Source organism: Pholcus phalangioides, unplaced genomic scaffold (genome assembly GCF_987345545.1).
Source record: "Pholcus phalangioides strain wild (caught in Gottingen) unplaced genomic scaffold, Ppha-v1.0 ptg000007l_1, whole genome shotgun sequence".
NCBI lineage: Eukaryota > Metazoa > Arthropoda > Arachnida > Araneae > Pholcidae > Pholcus > Pholcus phalangioides.
In genome coordinates this window covers 50,099,936-50,122,073 of record NW_028301600.1, presented here as the reverse complement: position 1 = coordinate 50,122,073, position 22,138 = coordinate 50,099,936, and the positions used below count along the sequence as shown (strand labels likewise).

The 22,138-nt window shown below is 36.1% G+C and overlaps 1 protein-coding gene across 2 annotated transcripts in view; it reads left to right on the top strand.

Annotated features, from left to right (window-relative positions):
* LOC149085435 (tyrosine-protein phosphatase 69D-like) overlaps nucleotides 1-22,138 on the top strand; it is a 227,832-nt gene that overhangs the window by 69,419 nt on the left and 136,275 nt on the right. For both annotated transcript variants that reach the window (XM_089233438.1, XM_089233437.1), the window contains exon 9: nucleotides 12,342-12,450. In XM_089233438.1, the coding sequence (XP_089089564.1) occupies nucleotides 12,342-12,450 (109 nt within the window). The remainder of the gene's footprint in view (nucleotides 1-12,341; nucleotides 12,451-22,138) is intronic.

Sequence of the window (22,138 nt, the reverse complement as noted above, 5' to 3'; positions counted from 1 at the left end):
CCTAACTAACGCAGAGTGTAAAAGACAACTGCAAAGAATTGTGCTGCAGTGAAACCAACCTCATCTTTGAATACTACCCTTTGAATATGAAAACAATAGCAATGTTGTGTTTAAAATGCAAAAAACAAAAATAATTTTTTCTGAATTTGGGATAAATGAAAAAAAATTAACATTTATTACAATTTGAAAATGATTATCAATTTATAAACTTGCAACACCTAATAAAAAAATGTTCGATCATCTCAGTTTTGAGGGAGGAAAAAGTGATTGATCACTGTTTCAAACAAATGTGTTGACTTGAATTATGCAAATGAAACTGTTCGCACAAGCACAAAGTAACCAGACAATGTATAATAATTAATTTATTCATTTAGGCTGGAGCCCCAGAATTTGTACAAAAATTTACATTGCAAATAAATACATAGTTTCAAGGCAACATCAAGGAGAAGAAAAAAAATTACAAAGGTAGTACAAAGAGGAAAAAAAACCAAGGGTGACAAAGAGCATAGGGAGAGGTAAAAAAGTATTGTGCAAAAAAGACTGAATGTAAGCTAATTAAAAAAAAGATGTCCCATACAAATGACAAATGTGACAAATATGCAATTAAAAAAAACAAATTATGAATTTTAAAAAAATTATAAATCAAAATACATATATCTATATATCATCATCATCTATTTTCAATCCTCTGCTGGATGAAGGTCTCCTCTAAATTTTTGCATTCTGCTCTCTCTGATGCTTTAGCCATCCACTTGACTCCTGCCACTTTCCTGATCTCGTCAATCCATCTTGCGTGGAGACGCCTTCTCAGACGTTTAACACCATGGGTACCAATCTAGAATACTTGTGGTCCATCTGTTGTCCTGTCTTCTTGCAATAGGTCCAGCCCATTTCCATTTCAAACGTTTATTGCTTTCCATGATACCATACACCTTTGTGTGGTTCCTCATCCAAGTGATTCGTTTTCTGTCTCTTCTTGTGATGCCCAGCACACATCTTTGTATGCCCCTTTGTGTTGTCTGCAGTTTTTGTATCGTCTTGCTTGTAAGTGTCCATGTTTCAGCTCCATAAGTAAGTGCTGTGGCAGCACACACTGGTTAAACACTTTTCTTTTCAGGCACAGTGGCATGTGGCTGTTCAGAATTACACAGTTTTTGCCAAAAGTGCTCCATCCAATCCTGATCCTTCTGTTTATTTCATTAATGATTCCGTTGTCCATGGTAATTTCTTGTCCCAGGTATACATAGCTTTTTACTTCTTCTATCTCTGTGTTGAGCAAGATTGTCCTCTTCAACACGAAGGGGTTGAACATAACTTTATTCTTTTGTAAATTCATTTTCAAGCCCACCTGAATACTTGCCTTTGCCAGTTCTTGTATCGTTTCTTCTAGTTCGTCTGGATTACTGCTGATAACAACAACATTGTCTGCAAAATGCAACTGGTTGAGAAATTCTCCATTTATTGTAATTCCTTTTTCATCCCAACCCATTTTTCTGAATACTACTTCTAAAACAGCGGTAAAGAGTTTTGGTGAGATAGTATCACCCTGTCTGACTCCTTTTCCAAGTTTAATATTTGTTTTTCCTTTATCCAAACGAATTGTTGCAGTTGCTTTGTCATACATTTTCTTGATATTATTAATGTAAGTTTTCTCTACCCAATTACATCTAGGGCTTTAACAGCAGCAGATATGAAGGCAGAGTCAAACGTTTTCTCAAAATCAATGAAGGCCATAAACAATGGTAATTGGTATTCCTTGTGTCCCTCTATAATTTCCCTGATTGTTTGGATATGATCCATTGTACTGAATCCGCTTGGAAATCCTGCCTGTTCTTTTGGTTGAGCTTCGTCCAATTTGGATCCAAGCGTATATGCCAGCACTTTGGTGAAGATTTTATAAATTACTGATGGGAGACTGATTGGCCGATAGTTCTTGATATCCTCTTTTTCACCCTTTTTTAAAGAAGAACCATCATTGCGTTATTCCAATCTTCAGGCACATCCGATTTTGGAGACAATTTCTGAACAAGGCAGCTAGCATACTGGCAAATTCTTCTCCTGCTTCTTTAATAATGTCTATCAAAATCCCATCTTCGTTCACCTTTTTTCATACATCTTATAGCCTTATAGACTTCCTCTTTCAGCACAGGTGCTACTTGTACAAATTTGGCTCCATTTTCTTCTCTTCCTGCTCCCTTTCCTTTGTTTCGATCTTGTTCTTCATGTTTGTATAAAGTATTATAAAATTCCTCAACAATACTAATGATTTCATTTCCATCTTTCCTTATTAGTGCAAAAATTTCCTTTCTCCCTGCACACAGTTTTCGTTTTGCGAATTTTAAACTCCTATTATCTTCCAATGCTTTCTTTACAATATCGCAATTAAACTTCCTAACATCTCCTGTAATCCGCTTTCGTACTGTCTTGCAAAGTTCTGCATATTCCATTTTTGATTTAAGGTCATTCTTCTTAATCTGAAATTCTCTCTGGTCTTTCATAAGTTTCTCCTGTTATTTTCTTCACTGGTTTGATTTCTTTTTCTCCAGCGGCTTCTTTTGCTACTTCTTTTAGCGTAGTGGTTAAAGTTTTGTTCATCGTGGTGACATCTTGTTCATCCTCAGTGGTGTTATATAACGAATCAAATTGGTTCTTCAGCTATGACTGGAATTTATATCGATGTTCTTGAAGCTTTACCATATTCAATGACAGTTTTTCTATTTTTGATAAGTTCCGCTCTTTCCATTCTAATGTTAAGCATTATTCTACATCTCACCAGTTGATGATCACTTCCTGTATTGAATTTGTTGAGAACACTGCAGTCTTGGATCATATGCTTCTTATTAGATAGGATGTAGTCGATCTCACTTGTTGTTCCAGTTGGGCTTCTCCAGGTCCACTTTCTGCGGAGTTTCTTCTTAAAAAACGAATTCATGATGCATAACTGTTCACTCTTTGCAAATTAGACAAGTCTGTTTCCTCAGTCGTTTTGTACACCGTAACCATGACTTCCAACTGAACTTTCACTATTTCTTTTCTCTCCAATTTTGGCATTGAAGTCTCCCGTTACTATTTTGATATGATTTCCTTTAGTATGCATCTCATCTAATTCTTCAAAAAAGTCTTCTACTTTTTCCTCAGAAAAGCTTGTTGTTGGTGCATAGACTTGTATAATCTATATTCAGTATCTGCTAGATATTTGCATAACCAACTTTGCAACTTTATCAGATGTACTATCTAACTCAATGATGCGATTTTTCCACTTTTTATCAATGAGAAATCCTACTCCACTAGTTCATCCATTATCTGTTCCTCTGTAGGAAAAGATATGTCCACTGGCAAGTTTGATTTTCTTCTCTCCTTACTTCACAGATGTCTAAGATGTCCCAAATTTTTTTTTCTAGTTCTTCTGCCACCTCCTGAAAATGATTTTCTGAAGAAAGAGATTGTCCGTTATACGTTGGCCAAGGTCATCAACTTATGGCAGCCTGGTCTAACCCAGAGATTCTTAGTACCCTCTGTCTTCATGTCTTGCTGATTGCTGCCGTAACCAGGGACACTCAGACTGCTGGGGACTGAGGACCTTAGGTTATTGACAGAGTTCATATTTCTTTTTAGAGGGTTTTTGGCCATAATCCTCCACACTGGCCAGTGCGGAATAGAGGAATCCCATCCACATCCATTCACCACATGTTAAACATGGCTACTTACAGGCTGCATCGCGAGAAGGTGAGGATCAGACTTTACACCTCTACTCCTAGTCGATTCCTTCAAGTCCTCATAATGAAGCAATTAAAGGGTCTTCTCCTAGTTAACAAGTAAAGACTATTCAACAGCCCATATCTATATATAACATTTAAAAAATTCAGAAGTATTTTAATTGTTTACAAAAAAAGTATATATATACACACATATAGATGACCTCAGCTTATGGGTGAAAAATCAAGGTTTCAAAACCGTCATCACGTTAAGAAGATCTAAAAATCATGTGATCTTATGTGGTTCATTTTCTATCAAATATGCCGCCTCTGAAATCAAGATATATTGAACATTAAGCTATGGCAATTTTATTCCCTGTGATGATTCACAAGAGCAAAAAACATGTAAAAAAATCGTATACTACGTGTTTACAACAAAAAATACAGAAATCTCTAAAGCGATTAGAGTTGTAGATCAAATTCAGTCTTGCATGTAGTAAACTTCTGATATAGCGAAAACTATACAGAATTCAAGTAAAACTTTGGAAAAAAAGTAGTATCCAGATATTTAAAATATGGATTAAATTTGTTTTTTTTTTAATTTTAAAATCAAAAATACTTAAAAGTGAATCCCCAAACGGCAAACTACAGTTTCGAGATCGAGGCGAGATCCACTTAAGATTATATGTTGTAGGGGGAATTCAAAGTTATATTCCTCAAAGAGTGAATAAATTCTCTCACCCCACCCAATTTTCTGTTCCAGGCTGTATTTGATGCAAGTCTTCAAAGCATGACTTTTTGAGGAGCTAAATACTCTATTTATCCAAGACAGTGATCTTTTGAGCAGAAAATTAAGGGTAAACGTCCAAATTCTGTGTAAATTAAATATGACGGGGTGTAGCACGGAAGAGAGTAACATGCTTTTAAAAGTGTTAGATGCACAGCTTCCAAATCATGATTATCCAGACCCCAAATGTCAGAGCTATATAAAACAGCTGACTGAATCAAAGCTTCAAATAGTCTGAATTTATCACAAATTCTGGTGAGATATTTCACACTTTGTCGTACACATGGACTGTGTACAACGAAGTCTGTCAACACAGTTAGTAGTGGTCACTTTAGATTTATCAACATGTTTCTTAAACTAGCCATTGTAATAAAAAAGTACATTGAGATAAATATATTCATTATCAATCTCAGTTATGTTTCCCCTATAAAACCACTCAAAATTTTTAGGAAACTTGTGGTCTCTACGGAAGATAACTATCTTGGATTTAGACAAATTAACCTGCATCGAATTGAGCATCGCAAAATTTTCTTTACGTCTAATCATTTTTTGCAGACTGACCATAGAATCCGACATCATTACTATATCATCTGCGTAAACAAGTGTTTTGATCTCTACATCTAAGATCGAAACACCTGCCGCATATGAATTACAAATATTGGTGATTAGATCATTTATAAATAAATTAAATAGTACGAGACTTAAAATGCAACCCTGTTTTTCATCATTATCAATAGAGAACTGGAGGGAAGACCCGACTCAGTGATAGCATTACTGCGCACGTTATGGTGAAAAGATGTTAAAGCATTGACAAATTTATAAGTTACACCGGCTATAAGGAGTCTTTTCCATAACAACGTCCAATTAATCGTATCAAAAGCAGACTTGTAATAGACAAAAAAAACAAATTTTCTTCGTTTTTGTTTCAGGACTTTGTTAATCACTGTGTCTAGAATGAAAATGTTATCAAGTGTTGATCTTCCCCTCTGCAAGCCGGCCTGATATTCTGAGATAACATCTCTTTCATTCAACCAATCGATCAATTGTTTGTGAAGGATTGATGTATAAATTTTGTAACAGGCTGGGATGAGAGACAGGTCTATAATTGTTGATCTCAGACCTAGATCCTTTTTTGAATAATGGAAAAATCTGATTTGTTCTCCATTCATGAGAAATTTCCTTGCCATTAAAAAAACAATTAAATAGCATTGTAAAAAGGGGCAAAAAATTGTCATTCTTTAACAATTTGCTAGAAATTCCATCAATGTGAGAAGATTTTCCAATAGTTGTGCTTTTCATGGCTTTATATACCTCAGAAGTCATAATCTCTTTATCCAGGTCCTGGTGATAGTTATTGCAGAAGTTGAAAGCTCTAAGTTCCAAACAATGTTTTTTTCTCGAAAAGCCTAGTAAAATATTAAACCCAAGGTAACGCCGAAGGAGCGGAAACATTTTGTTTCAATCGGGACTGCCTCACAAATTTCCAAAAGATTGTACTATTTGGTTTACCCCCAGTAATCATTGAACGAATAAAATTTTCTCTTTTATTTCTGTAAAGCTTTCTGGCAAAATTTCTATATTTTTATATTTGGAAACAAGATCTTCAGAATTAGTTTTGCGGATTTGGCTTAGAGTATCATTCCGTTTTTTAATAGCTTTCAATCATTCATTGTCAAACCAATCAAACAAACTTTTGGTAGAATGAATCATGCCTGTTTCATTTGCTGCTTGAACAATTATTTCTTTCAAGGTCTGCCAATTAGTATCTTGATCCCCAAACATATGTATTGAATGTGAAACAAGATTGTCATATTCAGTCCTTTTTGTTCTTTCCAAAAAAGTCTTTTACGTTTAGTACGGGTTAAAGAACTCTTGAATATTTTAGTTCGAAAAAGCTCAAGAGAGATAGGGAAATGGTCCGAATCATGTAGTTGTCTAAAACTTTGAAACTTTCCACTGATGCACAGAGATCAGCGTGGCAAATGCCATAACCTATAACTGATGTGCCATTTCCCCCGATGCGATGTATGTTAAATTTCCAACAGTCACCGAGGTCTCGACCATTAAGGATAACCGAGTTATTACATTCACAAAATTTAACTAATTTATTGCCATTAGAGTTAATGGTTTCATCACGATATTTTCTATTTTCCCAAGGGTGACACAATTCATACGTATTCTAGCAACCTGCACGCAGATTAACATCTCCTATCCTAGCATTACAGTCAGCCATGATAAAAACCTCTCATGCGATAACTCTAGAAAATCATTAATATTATTTAACACTTGATCAAAATAATTTGAACTGAAATATACAAAAATAACAAAACATTTAATTTCAATACTCTTGATTGGCAATGAAAAACTTTTCTCTAAGTAACACAGAGTATGACAGAGAGAATTTCTAATAGCCAGTAACCACCCACTCATATATCTACCTATCCAAGAGGTTCTAAAACTCGGCTGAAATTCATAATTAAAATCACATAGCAAATGTTTTACACTTACATTGAGAACATCAGTCCAGGTTTTACATAAGAAACACACATCATATTTGAGAAGAGTATTCCAGCTCTCTGATGACAGGCCAGAGATTCCAGAATATCAATCGCAGCTAGATCCGGCAAATACCCTAGTCGCGAGAGACACTTTCTCCATCTGAGACCTCCATCACACTGTCAGATTCCTGGTCATGGTGAAAATGGTCACTACTGATCACAATGTATCATACTGCACTTTGAAAGAGGTTTTTCTCTCGACAGAAACTTTTTTCCATACTCAATGAGCTTCTTTTTCAAAGTGCGGGTACGGTACAAATAGTCTCTATTAATGAAGAATTTAGCACCTTTCAACTTACTTACGCTTTTTAGAACCCGTTCACAGTCCTTGTACCTTAAGAATTTACAAACAATCGACCAAGACTGTCCAACGCGACCTCGACCTATACAGTGACACCGTTCGATCTCTAAATTTGAGACATCTAATTTCTGCTCGCAGAACCGCAACCCTATTTTTTTGGTCATGGACCAGTCTTCATCAGGCTCTTCAGAGACTCCCGCAAATATCAAATTATTTCGTCGTGATCTATCCTCCAATTTATGCATTTTATTTGTTTGGATTTTCAATTGATGTTCCATGGTAGTACATCGGTCACTCAGAGTCTTTAGATTTCCATCAGCATCCGTAATCTTACATTTAAGTTGTCCTTAATCCTCTAAGCATTCCAAACGATCCTCATTTGCCGCTAAAGCGTCGTCAATGTTTTTTAACAGTTCTCTCACATTCTCGAGGCTAGTGCTCAAATCTAAAATCGTCGATTGTATTTCGACTTGCATTTTGATTAGATAAAAAATCCCATAATGAAGGTCGAAATCACCCTCAAACTTGGAAAGCAGAGTCATTCTAGTCTCCTCATCTGTCGCAGCTCGCTTGTGGACATTCGATTGCTCTCCATCCCTTGCAGAGAACATTTTCCTTTTTCCAGAAAAATGAGTAGTATATTTTTCCATCCCTAGCTGCTATAATTGCAAAAAAAAACAAAAAAAAAACACTTAAAGCACTACAGAATAGCGATATCTCAAACAAAGCACTAAGAGCAAAAAGCGGGGGAAGGGGGAATCTTCCTGGTATAAAAAAATACACGTCCGCCCTCACTGAGCTACTGTTGCCAGCCCAGACAATGTATAAAAAGTGAACTCCATGGGTTTTTATCACAATTTTTTCTGAAGTGTAAGAGATGGCTTCCAGAAGATATCTTTCTAATGATTTGAAAAAATGGACGGTTTCCATGTTGAAAGATGGTGTTTTTTTCAAAGGGAGATTGCAAGAATCTTCAGCTGTGCTCAAAGTATGGTGATTTCAGCCTTTGGATGAAATATCAGAGAGGACTGGTGGTGTAGAAAATTTGCCTTGATCTGCTCACCCCTCATAGTACCACAAAGCGAGATGATGGAAAACTGATCGCAATTGCCAAGAAAAATCTCCATGCCACCTCGAAACAGCTGAATGCAGAGTTGAAGTACAATATTCATGTCTGCAACTGTACCTTGCGCAATTGCTTATGAGAAAAGGGATTCAGGAACTGCAATTCAACACTTAAACGTCATTTAACTTGGCAGCAGAAGAAGTCTTGGTTGCTATGGTGTAGAAACTACGTTCATCGGGGCATAAATGATTTGAATAGTCATTTTCAGTGACAGGTCAAGAATCAGCTCTGGGACTGGAGATAACTACAATAAATTCATCTGGAGAAGAATGGGAGAAAAGTTTAAAGATGAGTGCATTGATAAGAGAACTAAATTTTGTTGCTTGTTTACCATGTGGAGTTGCATGACAGCTAACGGATTAGGTGAACTGAGCATCGTGAAATGTACAGTCAGCTCAGAAGTCTACATGGGCATTCTTGAAAACTTTTTGATTCCCAGGGTTGACAATTGGTTTGGGGATTTGACTGATTTTGCATTTCAAGGCAACAATGTCTCTTGCCATCACAGTAAAAAAGTTGAGAGGTATCTATAAGAACTGCTAACATTTCAACGATAGGCTGGCTTGCAACAGTCCAGATATAAACCCAGTTGAAGAAGAGGGTAGACTCCAAAAGGTCTAATAATATCATGGAACTGAAGCAAGCAATTAGAGACTGCTGGGAAGAAATTTATCCATTGTACTGCAAACAACTTATTGCTTCTATGCCCATAAGGATGAAAGCCATCTAGGCCAAAGGTGGAGTTATGAAATATTAAATTTCTTATTTTAGATCCCATAATCAATCACTTTTTCCTCAAAACTAAGATGATCACAATTTTTTTCTCTGGTGTTACAAGTTTATAAAATTGATTTTCATTTTCAAATTGTAATATAAATTTATGATATGTTTCATTTATTCCAAATTCAGAATGATTGATTGTAACAAAAATTTTCACTTGGAAAAAAAAAAATTTTGTTTTTGTTTTAAATGTAACATTGCTAGTGTTTTTGTGGATGAATGAACACTTTCTGCTAGGGGTAGTCATTATTTTCACAAAGGGAAGAACAGTGAAGGCTTAAATCTTGTGAGTATTGAAATTAGTGATGACCCACTCATCCTATAATAATTGAAACATGTTGAAAAATTTTTTTAGTAATGTTTTCAGACAGTGATATTGCAGAAAATGAAAATCTTGCATTCCTTGTTTGTGTTCTTTTTTTCCATCAGGTGTATTTAAAAATCATAAATGCATGTATAAGAAAACTATAATAATCTATGATTATGATGTTTATTATAATTAATTAATATAAATCATTTTATAATTAATATAAATATTTTTTATAATTAATATAAATATTTTTTATAATTAATGTAAATATTTTTTATAATTTATTATAATTTTTTATAATTAATATAAATAATTTTTTATAATTTAATTTTTTATCTACACTGCTGGCCACCCAAATTGCAACACCAAGAAAGACAAGAGATATCGCAACAATATTTATTTTGTAGATAACATGTTGACCAAGCATCAAATGATTAAATTTATAGACTTCTGTGAAGTGTGGTTCCTGCCAAAATCAGTAGCCAGAGTAGCCGCCATTGTTGGAGATCACCGCTGCCACACGCCTCGGCATTGATTCAAAGAGACTTTGGATGTGTTCTTGAGGTACAGCAGACCAAGCAGCTTCCATGCGTTGCCAAAGTTGATCTGGTGTGGCAGCTGGGGATGTAATCTGCGTCAATCGTTGAGCAACCATGGTTTTCTATCGGCGAAAGATCCGGAGAGCGAGCTGGCCAGGGAAGCAATTCAATCTGGCGATTGGCGAAGAACCTTTGGACAATGCGTGCCACGCGTGGTCGCGCATTATCCTGTTGAAATATGGCTGTGGGCAAGCCCTGAAGGTAAGGAAGGACAACTGGCTCCAACACCTCGGAGATGTAGCGCTGGCTTTTTAAAGTACTGGCAATGTGTACTAGAGGAATGCGAGAGTGATATCCAATACCGTCCCATACCATAATACCCGGTGCAGGACCAGTGTGGCGGTGCATAACACAGCTGTTCAGCATCCTCTCTCCACGGTGTCTCCAGACTCGAATCCGACCATCGTGGTGTTGCAGACAGAAGCGTGACTCGTCAGTAAAGACAATTTCATTCCATTGTGCCGTCCACATCCTTCTTTTATCGCACCATTGGCGGCGGAGACGTCTGTGGTTCTGCGTCAAGGGTAGACGAAGCAATGGACGTCTTGCGGACAGACCACTCTGCTGTAAACGGCATCGAATGGTACGCGCAGACACTGGATGATGCGGTACAGACTGAATGTGCTGTGCTATGGTTCGTGATGTGGCTGAGCGATCCGTCACTGCCATACACACAATACGCTGTCATCACGTGAAGTGGTGCACTGAGGTGGATGCGATCGAACACGTCGGTCTGTCGTACCCTCCTGCATCCAACGATCACATATCCGCATTACAGTTGTTTGGTTTCGTCCAACACGACTACCGATTTCCCTGAAAGATAATCCACAATCTCGGTAGGCCACTATCCTTCCTCTGTCGAACTTGGATACTTGATCAAAAGATGATCGCTGTTTTCTACGAGGTATAATTGATCGTTTTTTTGAAAAAACCACAAGAAAAACACAATTGCCGTACTTCAAATCGTCAAAATCTCCAAGCCTTAAATAGCGCTTTGAAGTGGCGCCACAGGCACGCGTAATGTGCGTCTGCGCTGAAATTCTAATCATTTGCATATCTCACCTCCGCTAATGCATGTTGTAAATTTCATAATATTTGCATGCTTCCTTCAGGGTGTTGCATTTACGGTGGCCAGCAGTGTATTATAATTATATTAAATTTTTGATTAAAACATTGCATTACCTGTAATTTTCGAAAAATTTGACTGGAAAAGTCGGAAATTTTTTTATGAAAATGAGTGAACCTTGATACAATTTTAAAAGTAAATTTAAAAAATTGAAACTTGTTAAATTTTGCTTGGAGTTAGGATTGCAATCCTGAAAATATATGAGCTTAGTAATTAAAGACATGACATATAGTTAAAATGACAAAACCTGATCAATGTAATAGTGCAGATGACACAAAAATTTATGAAATGCTTAAATTCTACTTATTAAAGCTCATTAATTAATATCTTCAGAAAATTGAAAGCCAAACAAATGATGGGATTTAGAAGTGTGGTCATTCAGCCCATGAAACAGCTTTCAGCAAAAATGGCTGATTTCTTTTCAAGTACATTGGCAATACTTGGTTAGTATCATAATAGAAGTAAACGATCCTGATTGTCTCATTAAAAAGTCATCAGCTTGTCATCCAGAAACTTTGGGGGAGTGAAAATCCACTCACATAAACCCATAAATTCATCCTGTGATTGAAGACTGTTAGAAGCATGTTGTGCTTATTAAATATACCAATGATTAAATTCTTTATAGGGCGTGCAGCCAGGAGATTTATTTTTAATTGTGAATAACTAATTTATTCTCATACACAAAAATTTATTTTGTTTTGAGGATTTAGAGATATATTTTATAATTCTTTTGAAAAAAAATATCCCTGTTGTATTCATGGTAAATTCAAATCATGTTGCATGATTCTGTCTTACGCAATTATTTTGTAGAGCCAATCAGTTCTAGAGGAACCCCTGTACAGTGATACCTTGTGTTAACAGAGGTAATTTTTTCCGTAGTCTTTATAGGTGTTTGCAGGTGTTCTGTTATTGGGTTTTTTTTAAGAACAGTTGTGTATTTTGTTCTAGTTAGGATCAGTACTTACATAACTCAAAGAGCCAGAAAGAAAAGAAAAATCACTTAAAAATTAAGTTTTTAAATTATTTTATTGATTATATGTAAATTTTATCTTTGTATAGTTCCTACTGTAATACCACAATATTCAATTCAGAGGTTGAACAACACAAGTGAGTGTCATCATCTGAAATTGAAATGGCAGCGAGTATCTGAAAGAAATGGATCTATTATGTGAGCATTTTACACTGGTTCATTCAATTCATTGAAAAAATATAGATTTAACATATTTGAATTGGTTGAATATAGTTTTTATAATTAAATTCATGTTACTGACAAGGAAAAGGGTCCTGAGGTGTTGCCCTCAAAAAATTATTTAAAAAAAATAGAAGTACATTCATCTCACCTGGAAACATATATAAAAAAATTAGTGAAGTGCAATTATTAAAGTTGCAAAAAATTATTAAAAACGACAACAGTTGGCTACTCATCACCTCTCGTGCTTCTTGGCGATATTTATAAAAAAATTTCTTTTCACTTCCTTTTTTTCTCTTTTTCTGTGCTGTACCTTATGTGTCGTTTGAATGACTTCACTCTAGGGCTTAGTTTCCCAACCTTTTTTTGTCCCATCGCCCGCCCCCCCCCCCCCTTCTTCAGAAATGTTTTTTTCCCAACGCCCCCCAATGCAATCTAACCCATAGTATCCTATGTTATACCTGTAGCTTCTACCGCCTCCTTGGAATTTTCCATCGCCCCAAGGGGGCATAAACGCCCGTGTTGGGAATCACTGCTCTAGGGCAGTTGTTCTCAACCGGGGGTGCTAGGATATTCAAGGGGGGGCCACGGATGAAAATCTCGCAAAAGGGGAGCCACGGCTGCTGATACGGGGGCCACAAAGAAGTTTGTGAAATTAAATTTTTTTAGTCACTCTGACTAGAAAAATTTAATTTAAAACAAATGCATAGAATATCTTTTTCGAACTTTTTCCCCATTCAAGTACCATTAACATCAGGAACGAAATAAAGTGTTGCATGAAACTTTGGTGTTTTTACAACTTGGGGGTGACAGTAGGCCCTGACACAAACTATACAAGTGGTTTAAGCAAAATGGAGTAACTGTAAAGACAGAAAATTGTGTGTGTTCGAAGACTTTTCATTCAAAGAGGGCTGCCATAAAGAAAGCAGACAAAGATTTGTTGACCATTCATTGACATTCTTTTGAGTGCTGGTAGTAAATGTAATCCAAGAAGTAGATGGGTGAAAAATGAAAGCTTGTAAAAAAAAACCCATTGTTTTCATGCAATTAAAGACGGATAGCCATCTAGTTTAGCACAAAGCTATCTTCAGCCGGCACTGAGTGGTCTGATGGGGATCAGAAAATTGAATAAAGAATGATTGCTCTGGGGTATTTTTTATGAATTTTGAAAGGGGGGTGCCAATCCATTGCCTCTGCTGAAAAGAAATAAAGTTGAATTCAGTTATAACAAACTCCAAGAGACCAAATCATACAAAAGTTAAGGAAAAATACCATTTTTTTAGCAAAATTTAATTTTTTAAAACTATATTGCTGTGTAACTTAAGAAACTGTAATTGCATAAAATTACTGTTGTTTCAATCGCAAGTGTTCCATGTCACTCCTTTCAATTTAACAGGAAAAACGTAATTTTAAATACATTTAAGATGGTCTTAACGTCATTTGGTTTGCTGATTGGTTTCTATATGCAATCCAAGCAGATAATGTATTGGGATTTCCTCTAAGATTGACACCACACCTTTAAAGTTTTTTTAATCTATACTGTAATGCTTCTTATTAACTGCCCTACTACTTAAGCCTGGTGCTGGGCTACTAACTGGCCTGCAACATCCCAAATAATTTCAATACAATTTTCCTATCCTGCAAGAACAATGTTCTGGGCATTAAAAAAAAATTCTAAAAGGGTGTATAACCACATTTAAAGCAATTTAAATACATTTATTTGAGACTCACTGCGTCTGCTGATTTCTCAAAAAACGTAAGCCTCCACTTTGAAATGTCCATAACCAGCTCAATGAGTCTCTGTGCCTGTCAACCTAAAATTTACGGTTTTTAATATTGATAATACACACGCAAAACCAATTCAGTGATGCATTTTCACAATCTGCAAAAACTGCGTAGATTTGATAGTTGGAAATGATATCTAAATGTCAAAGATTTGGAATTCAAGTCAAAATGAAAATGTCAAATAATTGAAATTGTGCTTTGCATAAATGAAATATTTTAATATTGAAAGCTATGAATAGAGATTAATCATGACCGTAGTCAAACGTTTCATAAATGTGAAAGTTTGTCATACAACTTGGAGTGAGGCGCAAATCCCCTTGTGCACAAGTGGAATTTTGAGGCATTTACGCACAACCGAGCCCCTTTTGGCCATTTTTTTTTCTTCCTTTTGTTTTCTTTTTAATTTATAAAAGTAAAAAGGACTGTTTTCAGATCAAATTTCCGAAGTTCAATTACGTTAGTGCAAAAATGTCAGATTTTTTTTTGGGGGGGGGGATACAGTCAAACCCCATTATAATGAACTTCAAGAGACCGGAGAAATCACTTTGTAACAACGAAATTTTGTTAAAAAGGAATTCCAGATTTTTATATTGTTCCTATGTAAACTTATCCTGGGGATTAGAAAATTTTTTTGTTAAAACAATATTTTTTTTCTGTTATAACGTTATTCATTAAAACGAGAGTCGACTGTATTTCGTCCCAAACTATTTTTTACGTATATATGCAGGCTGCATGGGTAACAGGGAGTATGGCAGTTTACTGGCGAGCCGTTAGTCTTAGAGACATACTTCCAGCTAGAAAAAGTATCCAAATCACGTGTCCAACTCAGAAGGGGTTGTATAGTTATGAAATAAAAAAAACAACTTTTTATACCTTCCCTGTGTGCCAAAGAACCTAATTAAAAAGTTGTTGCTCTATCTTTCCCCCGATGCCGCCTAAATTAATTTCACATTTCTGAGTGCAATATTCACAGATATACAAATTCGAAAAATTGATGAAATTTGGAAAAAAACAGCGTTAAATGCAGGTAAAATGGTTTCCCCGCATTCAATGCTGTTTTTTTTCCAACTTTCTTTGAATATCTCAATGAATATTGCACTTGAAAACGTTGAATTTTTTTGTTGGAGACAATGAAGAACTTTCATTGCTTCGACGCTCGCCGGCGGCGAGCGTCGAAGGTGCCGGGCGTGAGCCCGCCTGGAGCCGCCGCGGGCGCAGATCTTGGTGGTAGTAGCAAATACTCGAGTGAGACCCTCGAGGACTGAGGTGGAGTAGGGTTCCATGTGAACAGCAGTTGAACATGGGTCAGTCGGTCCTTGGGAATCGGCGAAAGCCATTCCGAAGTGGGGCATTCTAGAATATTAAAGCCGCTGTGGTGGTCGAGTGGTTATAGTGCCGGACTCGTGATGCGAGGATCCGGGTTCGAACCCCACAGTGGTGGTCGGCTGAAGTTGGTTTTCTGTGGTTCCCAACTTCAAGGCGCAAATGCGAGCTGATCTCCCCGTTAAAAAGTCTTGCCACAGAGAGCAACAGTCCTACAACGGTAAATCATTCAACTATAACACTTCACTCATAGTTAGAAAAACTGGGGGCAGATGACAGCGCTAAACATAACAAGCATTACACAGAAACAAACTTTACGTCAGGTTGCACTACACGTACACGCACATTCCCGCATGTACCGATTCGTTGGGGGTTCGTTGGGGGGTTCCGCGGGGGGGGGGGGTGCATGTGTGGTGTAGCAGTAGTAGGTAGGGCCTCCAAAAAATGGCTCGGGGATCCATGATGTCTTAAGTCAGCCACCTCGTTGGGTAATTTGCCTGTTGTGGTGTTGTATTTGTATTTCCAATTGGGTTTTGGGGCACAGGATGTCAGTATAAAAAGTTAGCTTTTTTATTTTGATAATTATGCAACCCCTGGCAACATGAATCAAATATCTGAGGTACTACACATTATTTGGGTACTTTTTCCAACTGAAAGTATGCCCCTAGGACCAATGGTTCGCCTGTAAAATGCCATATGCCCCGTTACCTATGCGCCCTGTTATTAAATATAGTACCGACTGTTATGTGAAAAATATTGTGTTGTGTTTAAGCCAACTCACACGTTGCTTTGTTCGCCTGTGAGAGAGCGGCCACATTATTAACCAAAAAGCCACTTGAAGGTAGCTTGTCATCCAATGAAATATCAGATTTTCACCTTATCGAATTGAATTCAACAAACTGATAATTTTCTTATTTGAAAATCTGTCTATTTATATTTCCCAATGGGCTTGAAATCCTGATAATGAATCATTATTATGTTCACATGAACAGTTTTGTCACTGCATATATGATTTCTCTGGAATGAATGGTTCAAACAAATGTTTAAAAAATTTTCACACATATTTTAGTTCATTTTTTTTAAATTCAGTGTAGGGCTACAACATGAACCTATATCCTTGATACATGTATTATTGTTGAAAATGATGTGAAAGTTTTAACTTTTCAACTGTGATTCATTTGTGCGCCTACTCCCTCATTACTACTTTTATCTGCATGAAGAGAATAAAATTAATAAAACTACTTGCTACCACTTTTTGTGATTTTTATCATTATAAGAATGCATATTTTGGAAGCTACAACTGACATTGCTCAATGAAACCATAATCATTTACACAAAAAAAACTAATTTTCAAATTAGGGGCCGTTCAAGTATTATGTAAGTTAATTTTTAGCAATTTAGCAATTTTTGACCCCCCCCCCCTGTCAGCAAAATTTCGTCATCAGCTCTGCCCCTTTGAATCCAACTCATATTTTCTTAAAGGGTGGTTGATGACGTAAGCATTATCCAAACCCCCCCCCCATCCCCCATCGATGATGACGTAACACTTGAACGGTGAACGACCACTAATACAAATTTCATCCAGTACAGTAACTTGATGACATTGCGCCGTCTTCGAGCGCAGAGTTTACATTGATTGAAAATAATGTATTCTTTTTTTTACTGTATTCTATTATGTCTATTCTGCTTTTTCGTTGTTTTCATAAATTAAAAATTGATCAAATTAAATTCAAACATATTTACACTTCAGACAATCTATTTGATAGGTTGTCTGAAGTGTTTGAATTTAATTTGATCAATTTTTAAGTTATGAAAACAACGAAAAAGCAGAATAGACATAAGGGGCCATTCAAGTATTATGTAAGCAGATTTTTAGCCATTTTTGACCTCCTCCCGCCTTTTGTCAGTAAAAAACTGACCCCCCCACCCCCCCACCCCCCTTGTCAGAAAAATTTCGTCAGCAGCTTAGAATATTTCATATCTTCAAAAAGGGTGATTGATGACGTAAGCAACCTTCAAACCCCCCTCCCCCCCCCCTTGTCATCAAAAGTCAGCAAATCCGAAACTCCCCCCCTCGATGCTGACGTAATACTTGAATGGCCCCTAATAGAATACAGTAAAAAATAGAATACATTATTTTCAATCAATGTAAACTCTGCTCTCCAAGATGGCGCAATCTCATCAAGTTACTATACTAGACGAAATTTGTATTATTTCCAAATTAGTTTTTTTTCGTGTAAATGATTATGGTTTCATTGAGAAATGTCAGTTGTGGCTTCCAAAATATGCATTCTTATAATGATAAAAACCGCAAAAGTGGTAGCAAGCAGTTTTATATTAATAATAATAGATTAATAGACATAATAGATTATATTATGTCTATTTTGCTTTTTTTGTTATTTTCATAAATTAAAAATTGATCAAATTAAATTCAAACATATTTACACTTCAGACAGTTTTTGAATAACTATCTTCTAATGGGAAAACGGGGGGGGGGAATGAAGGGGGGCGGGATTAGAAAATTAGTCGTGTTCGCAAGGGGCCGCAAGAATGAGAAATGGTTGAAGGGGGCCATGGACAATAAAAGGTTGAGAACTACTGCTCTAGGGGGTTGCAGGATTTTTAAATTCATTCTTGGTCTCTATTGACATTCAAGATATTAATATGCATTTACTTTTTTTTATTTTTTTAGTGACCCATAGTAATTCCACTGATTTTTTTTAATATTTCTGTGCATGTTTAAATGAGTAGAATCGGTGGTAATTTTTTCATAACTTTTTGAAGACGGTCACCTTGGGACCGTTTCTTTGTAAGAGAAAAGTTAGACTTGTTATATTATATTATATTTATTTTATTTATATTGTGGAATGAAAACTATTTCTGCATTTGAATTAGATTTAATAATTTTTTGAAAAAGTGATGCTATATATAAAATAATGGTTCCAAATTTAAAAAAAAAATTTTAAAGTTTCATATAATTTATCTATCTGCTATTATTCCAGCTTCCTCTCAAGAATTCATTAATGATTAATTACGAATATTTAATTATTAATAAATTTTAACAACAGGTAAATTGCCCAACAGGGTGTCTAAAAAAATATGCTCATAAAAATATGGATGTCAAATATTACCAAAATACAACAACCCAATGTAAAAGCATATATCACAAAAAAACTGATAATTAATAGTATATAATACACTGCTCATAAAAAAAATTATAGTTGTCTTATATTCAAATAATCTTTCAAATACAAATGCAGTAATACCCCATAGTTGGTCCCACGTGATACATGGGACCAAAGATAACCACGTAAGTCAAATTTGTATGTGAGGGTAAGATTTTGCATACAAATACATATAAATTATTGGTTAATTGGGTCAGATTTTAGGAAAAATGCATCTTTTTCCTACCTACTATGGTATTTTTCTGTGACTTTATAAAATTTCACTTGCCTTGTGACTACAAAAACCATTTCTTAAAAAATACTGTGTCCCTTAAAATATGTGCGAATGAAAGGCTTGTGTAGGTGGCTTTAAATGAATGTTTTGATAACACTTTGGTCTATTGAAAGAAATAAGCAACTTGGGTGCAAAAGCAAGAAAACAACTTTCACCCATGGATTGAAATTAATTGGTAGTAGCAGATCAGGTCATCAACAATCAATTGTCATCAATGAATATCACATTAACCTTTTTTTTTACATTTGATTTCAATGAATACAGAGTTGCTAACTGTCACGGATTGCCCGTAATTTCTATGGCGGCCGCACTCAATTACGATGCTATCGGAGATGCTCTCAGTACTACAAAAAAAAATTTCTTGAGTTTTTCTTTTTATATAAAAAAAAACAGTTCTTTGAGGCTCTTGTGGTATTTTGATCATTACTATTTATTTTTCTTTTGTTGAAATGGCATCAATTTTTACTTTGACTAAACTTGGAGCCCTGCAGAACCTTAATATGATAATATATGGGTCCTTTAGCTATAGCGTAACAACAAATTCATGTACCCACGTGATGAAATGGGAGACTTTGAGAGAAGGCAGTCATTTAGGGTTGGTGATCAAATTTACGTATCATTCACCATTAAGATTGTTGTGGCACAATATTTTGGCCAAATCAAAAGCAGTACAGTAACAAGCTCATGATCCAGGATGACACCAGAGTGTGACGATCTAGCAAATAACAAGCATCTAATATCAGAATTTCTGAAAAGTATTCATGAAATATGTGAAATCTGACCATCGTTCTTCCTGAATGCAGTCATGAAGTAATTCTTGGATGGGATTTTCTAAAAGTTCCTAAAGCAATCGTATACATTGTGGAAATTATGAGCTTCAGATTGATGAAGCTGAATCAACTAAATCACAGCAATGGCAAGGCTTTGGATGTTTGTTTATCATTAAAGATGATCTGATCCCACTGGTATCTTTAAAGTGCATAACTGTATGCAGATCAATGTCTCCAATTTCAACAGATGTTCTCATCAACTGTAACCGAGCAATTCATTTGGATAAGGAACTGGTTTTGTTGTCATAAATCATAACTCTGGTCGATGGAAAAGGTGATGTCTGGATTACAAATCGCAATGCTCAACCAAAGTTCATTCCAAAAGGTATGTGTATTGGTTCATACGAACAAATGGGCAGGGTTGGTTGGTTTAAACAACTGGTTTTTTTCAAAAAATCAAATAAAAGTGGCCTAAATATCATTTTTTCCATGAAAAATATCATATTGGTTCATTTATTAGCCAAAATTTCTTATTCTTACCACATTTTCTAACCTTTGGCGAAATTCTGATGCTCTATCTTTAGCAAATTCATGAATAAGGATTGCATCACACATCTAAATGTAGTGATGTATTATCTCACAGGGTTTCTTTTTCTTTTCACAAAGAAGCAGCAACATTAGTGACACTATCCTGCTAGGGGCAGATGGTCCTATAATCCAATAAAGACACCAGCTGTCCCTAAAGGACAAAGACTAGTGTACTAGTAGTTACATTACTAGTATTAGTAAAGAAAAAGCACATCTACTGTATATCACTGTTAGGCCCAGTTGATCAGGGTTCTACTATATAGTAGTAGTAACAGATTTATGAAAAATAATCAGCTATATACAGGGTGATTATAATTAAAAAATTTTGATTCCAAAACTGTACAATAAGTACTAGTCAGAATGACTTGAAAATTTGCATGGATACTCCTGAAGCAATGGAAATTTCTTTTGAAAAAGAAAAAAAAAGTGCAAGTAGATGATGCTGTACTTGGCCAGCAATATAATCTATTGTGTGCAACCACATCATTTCGGCACTTCCATAGTACATCAGTCTGTGGATAGAACAACTTCTATCAAGATGCACATTGCAATACTATCAAGATGCACATTGCAATACTATCAAGATGCACATTGCAATACTATCAAGATGCACATTGCAATACTATCAAGATGCACATTGCAATACTATCAAGATGCACATTGCAATACTATCAAGATGCACATTGCAATACTATCAAGATGCACATTGCAATACTATCAAGATGCACATTGCAATACTATCAAGATGCACATTGCAATACTATCAAGATGCACATTGCAATACTATCAAGATGCACATTGCAATACTATCAAGATGCACATTGCAATACTATCAAGATGCACATTGCAATACTATCAAGACGCACATTGCAATACTATCAAGATGCACATTGCAATACTATCAAATACAAATACAACGCCACAACAGGCAAATTGCCCAACGAGGTGGCTGACTTAAGAACATAATGGATCCCCGAGCCATTTGTTGGAGGCCCTACCTACTACTGCACCCCCCCCTTCCGCGGAACCCCCAACGAATCGGTACATGCGGGAATATGCGTGTACGTGTAGTGAAACCTGGCGTGAAGTTTTTTTTTTGTTTCTCTGTAATGCTTGTTATGTGTAGTGCTGCCATCTGCCACCAGATTTTCTAACTATGAGTGAAGTGTTGTGATTGAATGATTTATCGTTGTAGGACTGTTGCTCTCTGTGGCAAGACTTTTTAACGGGGAGATCGGCTCGCATTTGCGCCTTGAAGTTGGGAACCACAGAAAACCAACTTCAGCCGACCACCACTGTGGGGTTCGAACCCGGATCCTCGCATCGCAAGTTCGTCACTATAACCACTCGACCACCACAGCGGCAAGATGCACATTGCAATACTGTCAAGATGCACATTGCAATGCTATCAAGATGCACATTGCAATGCTATCAAGATGCACATTGCAATACTATCAAGATGCACATTGCAATACTATCAAGATGCACATTGCAATACCAGCAAAGCAGCTGTTGAAGACCCATTTTGACAATAATAGGATGGCATGACACCTGGCCGGTCATCAGTTCACTTGACCGGCCCCTTGCAACTTCTGGTTGTGGGGAGTACCTCAAAATGTTATGAACAGTGGTTGGATTGCAAACTTTGGTGAATTGCAAGCTTCTGTGCATTCCCTATATGTTTAAAGTTCCTCAGGAATATTAACGTGGGGGCAAGTTTGGTTTAATAAAGGTGAATTACA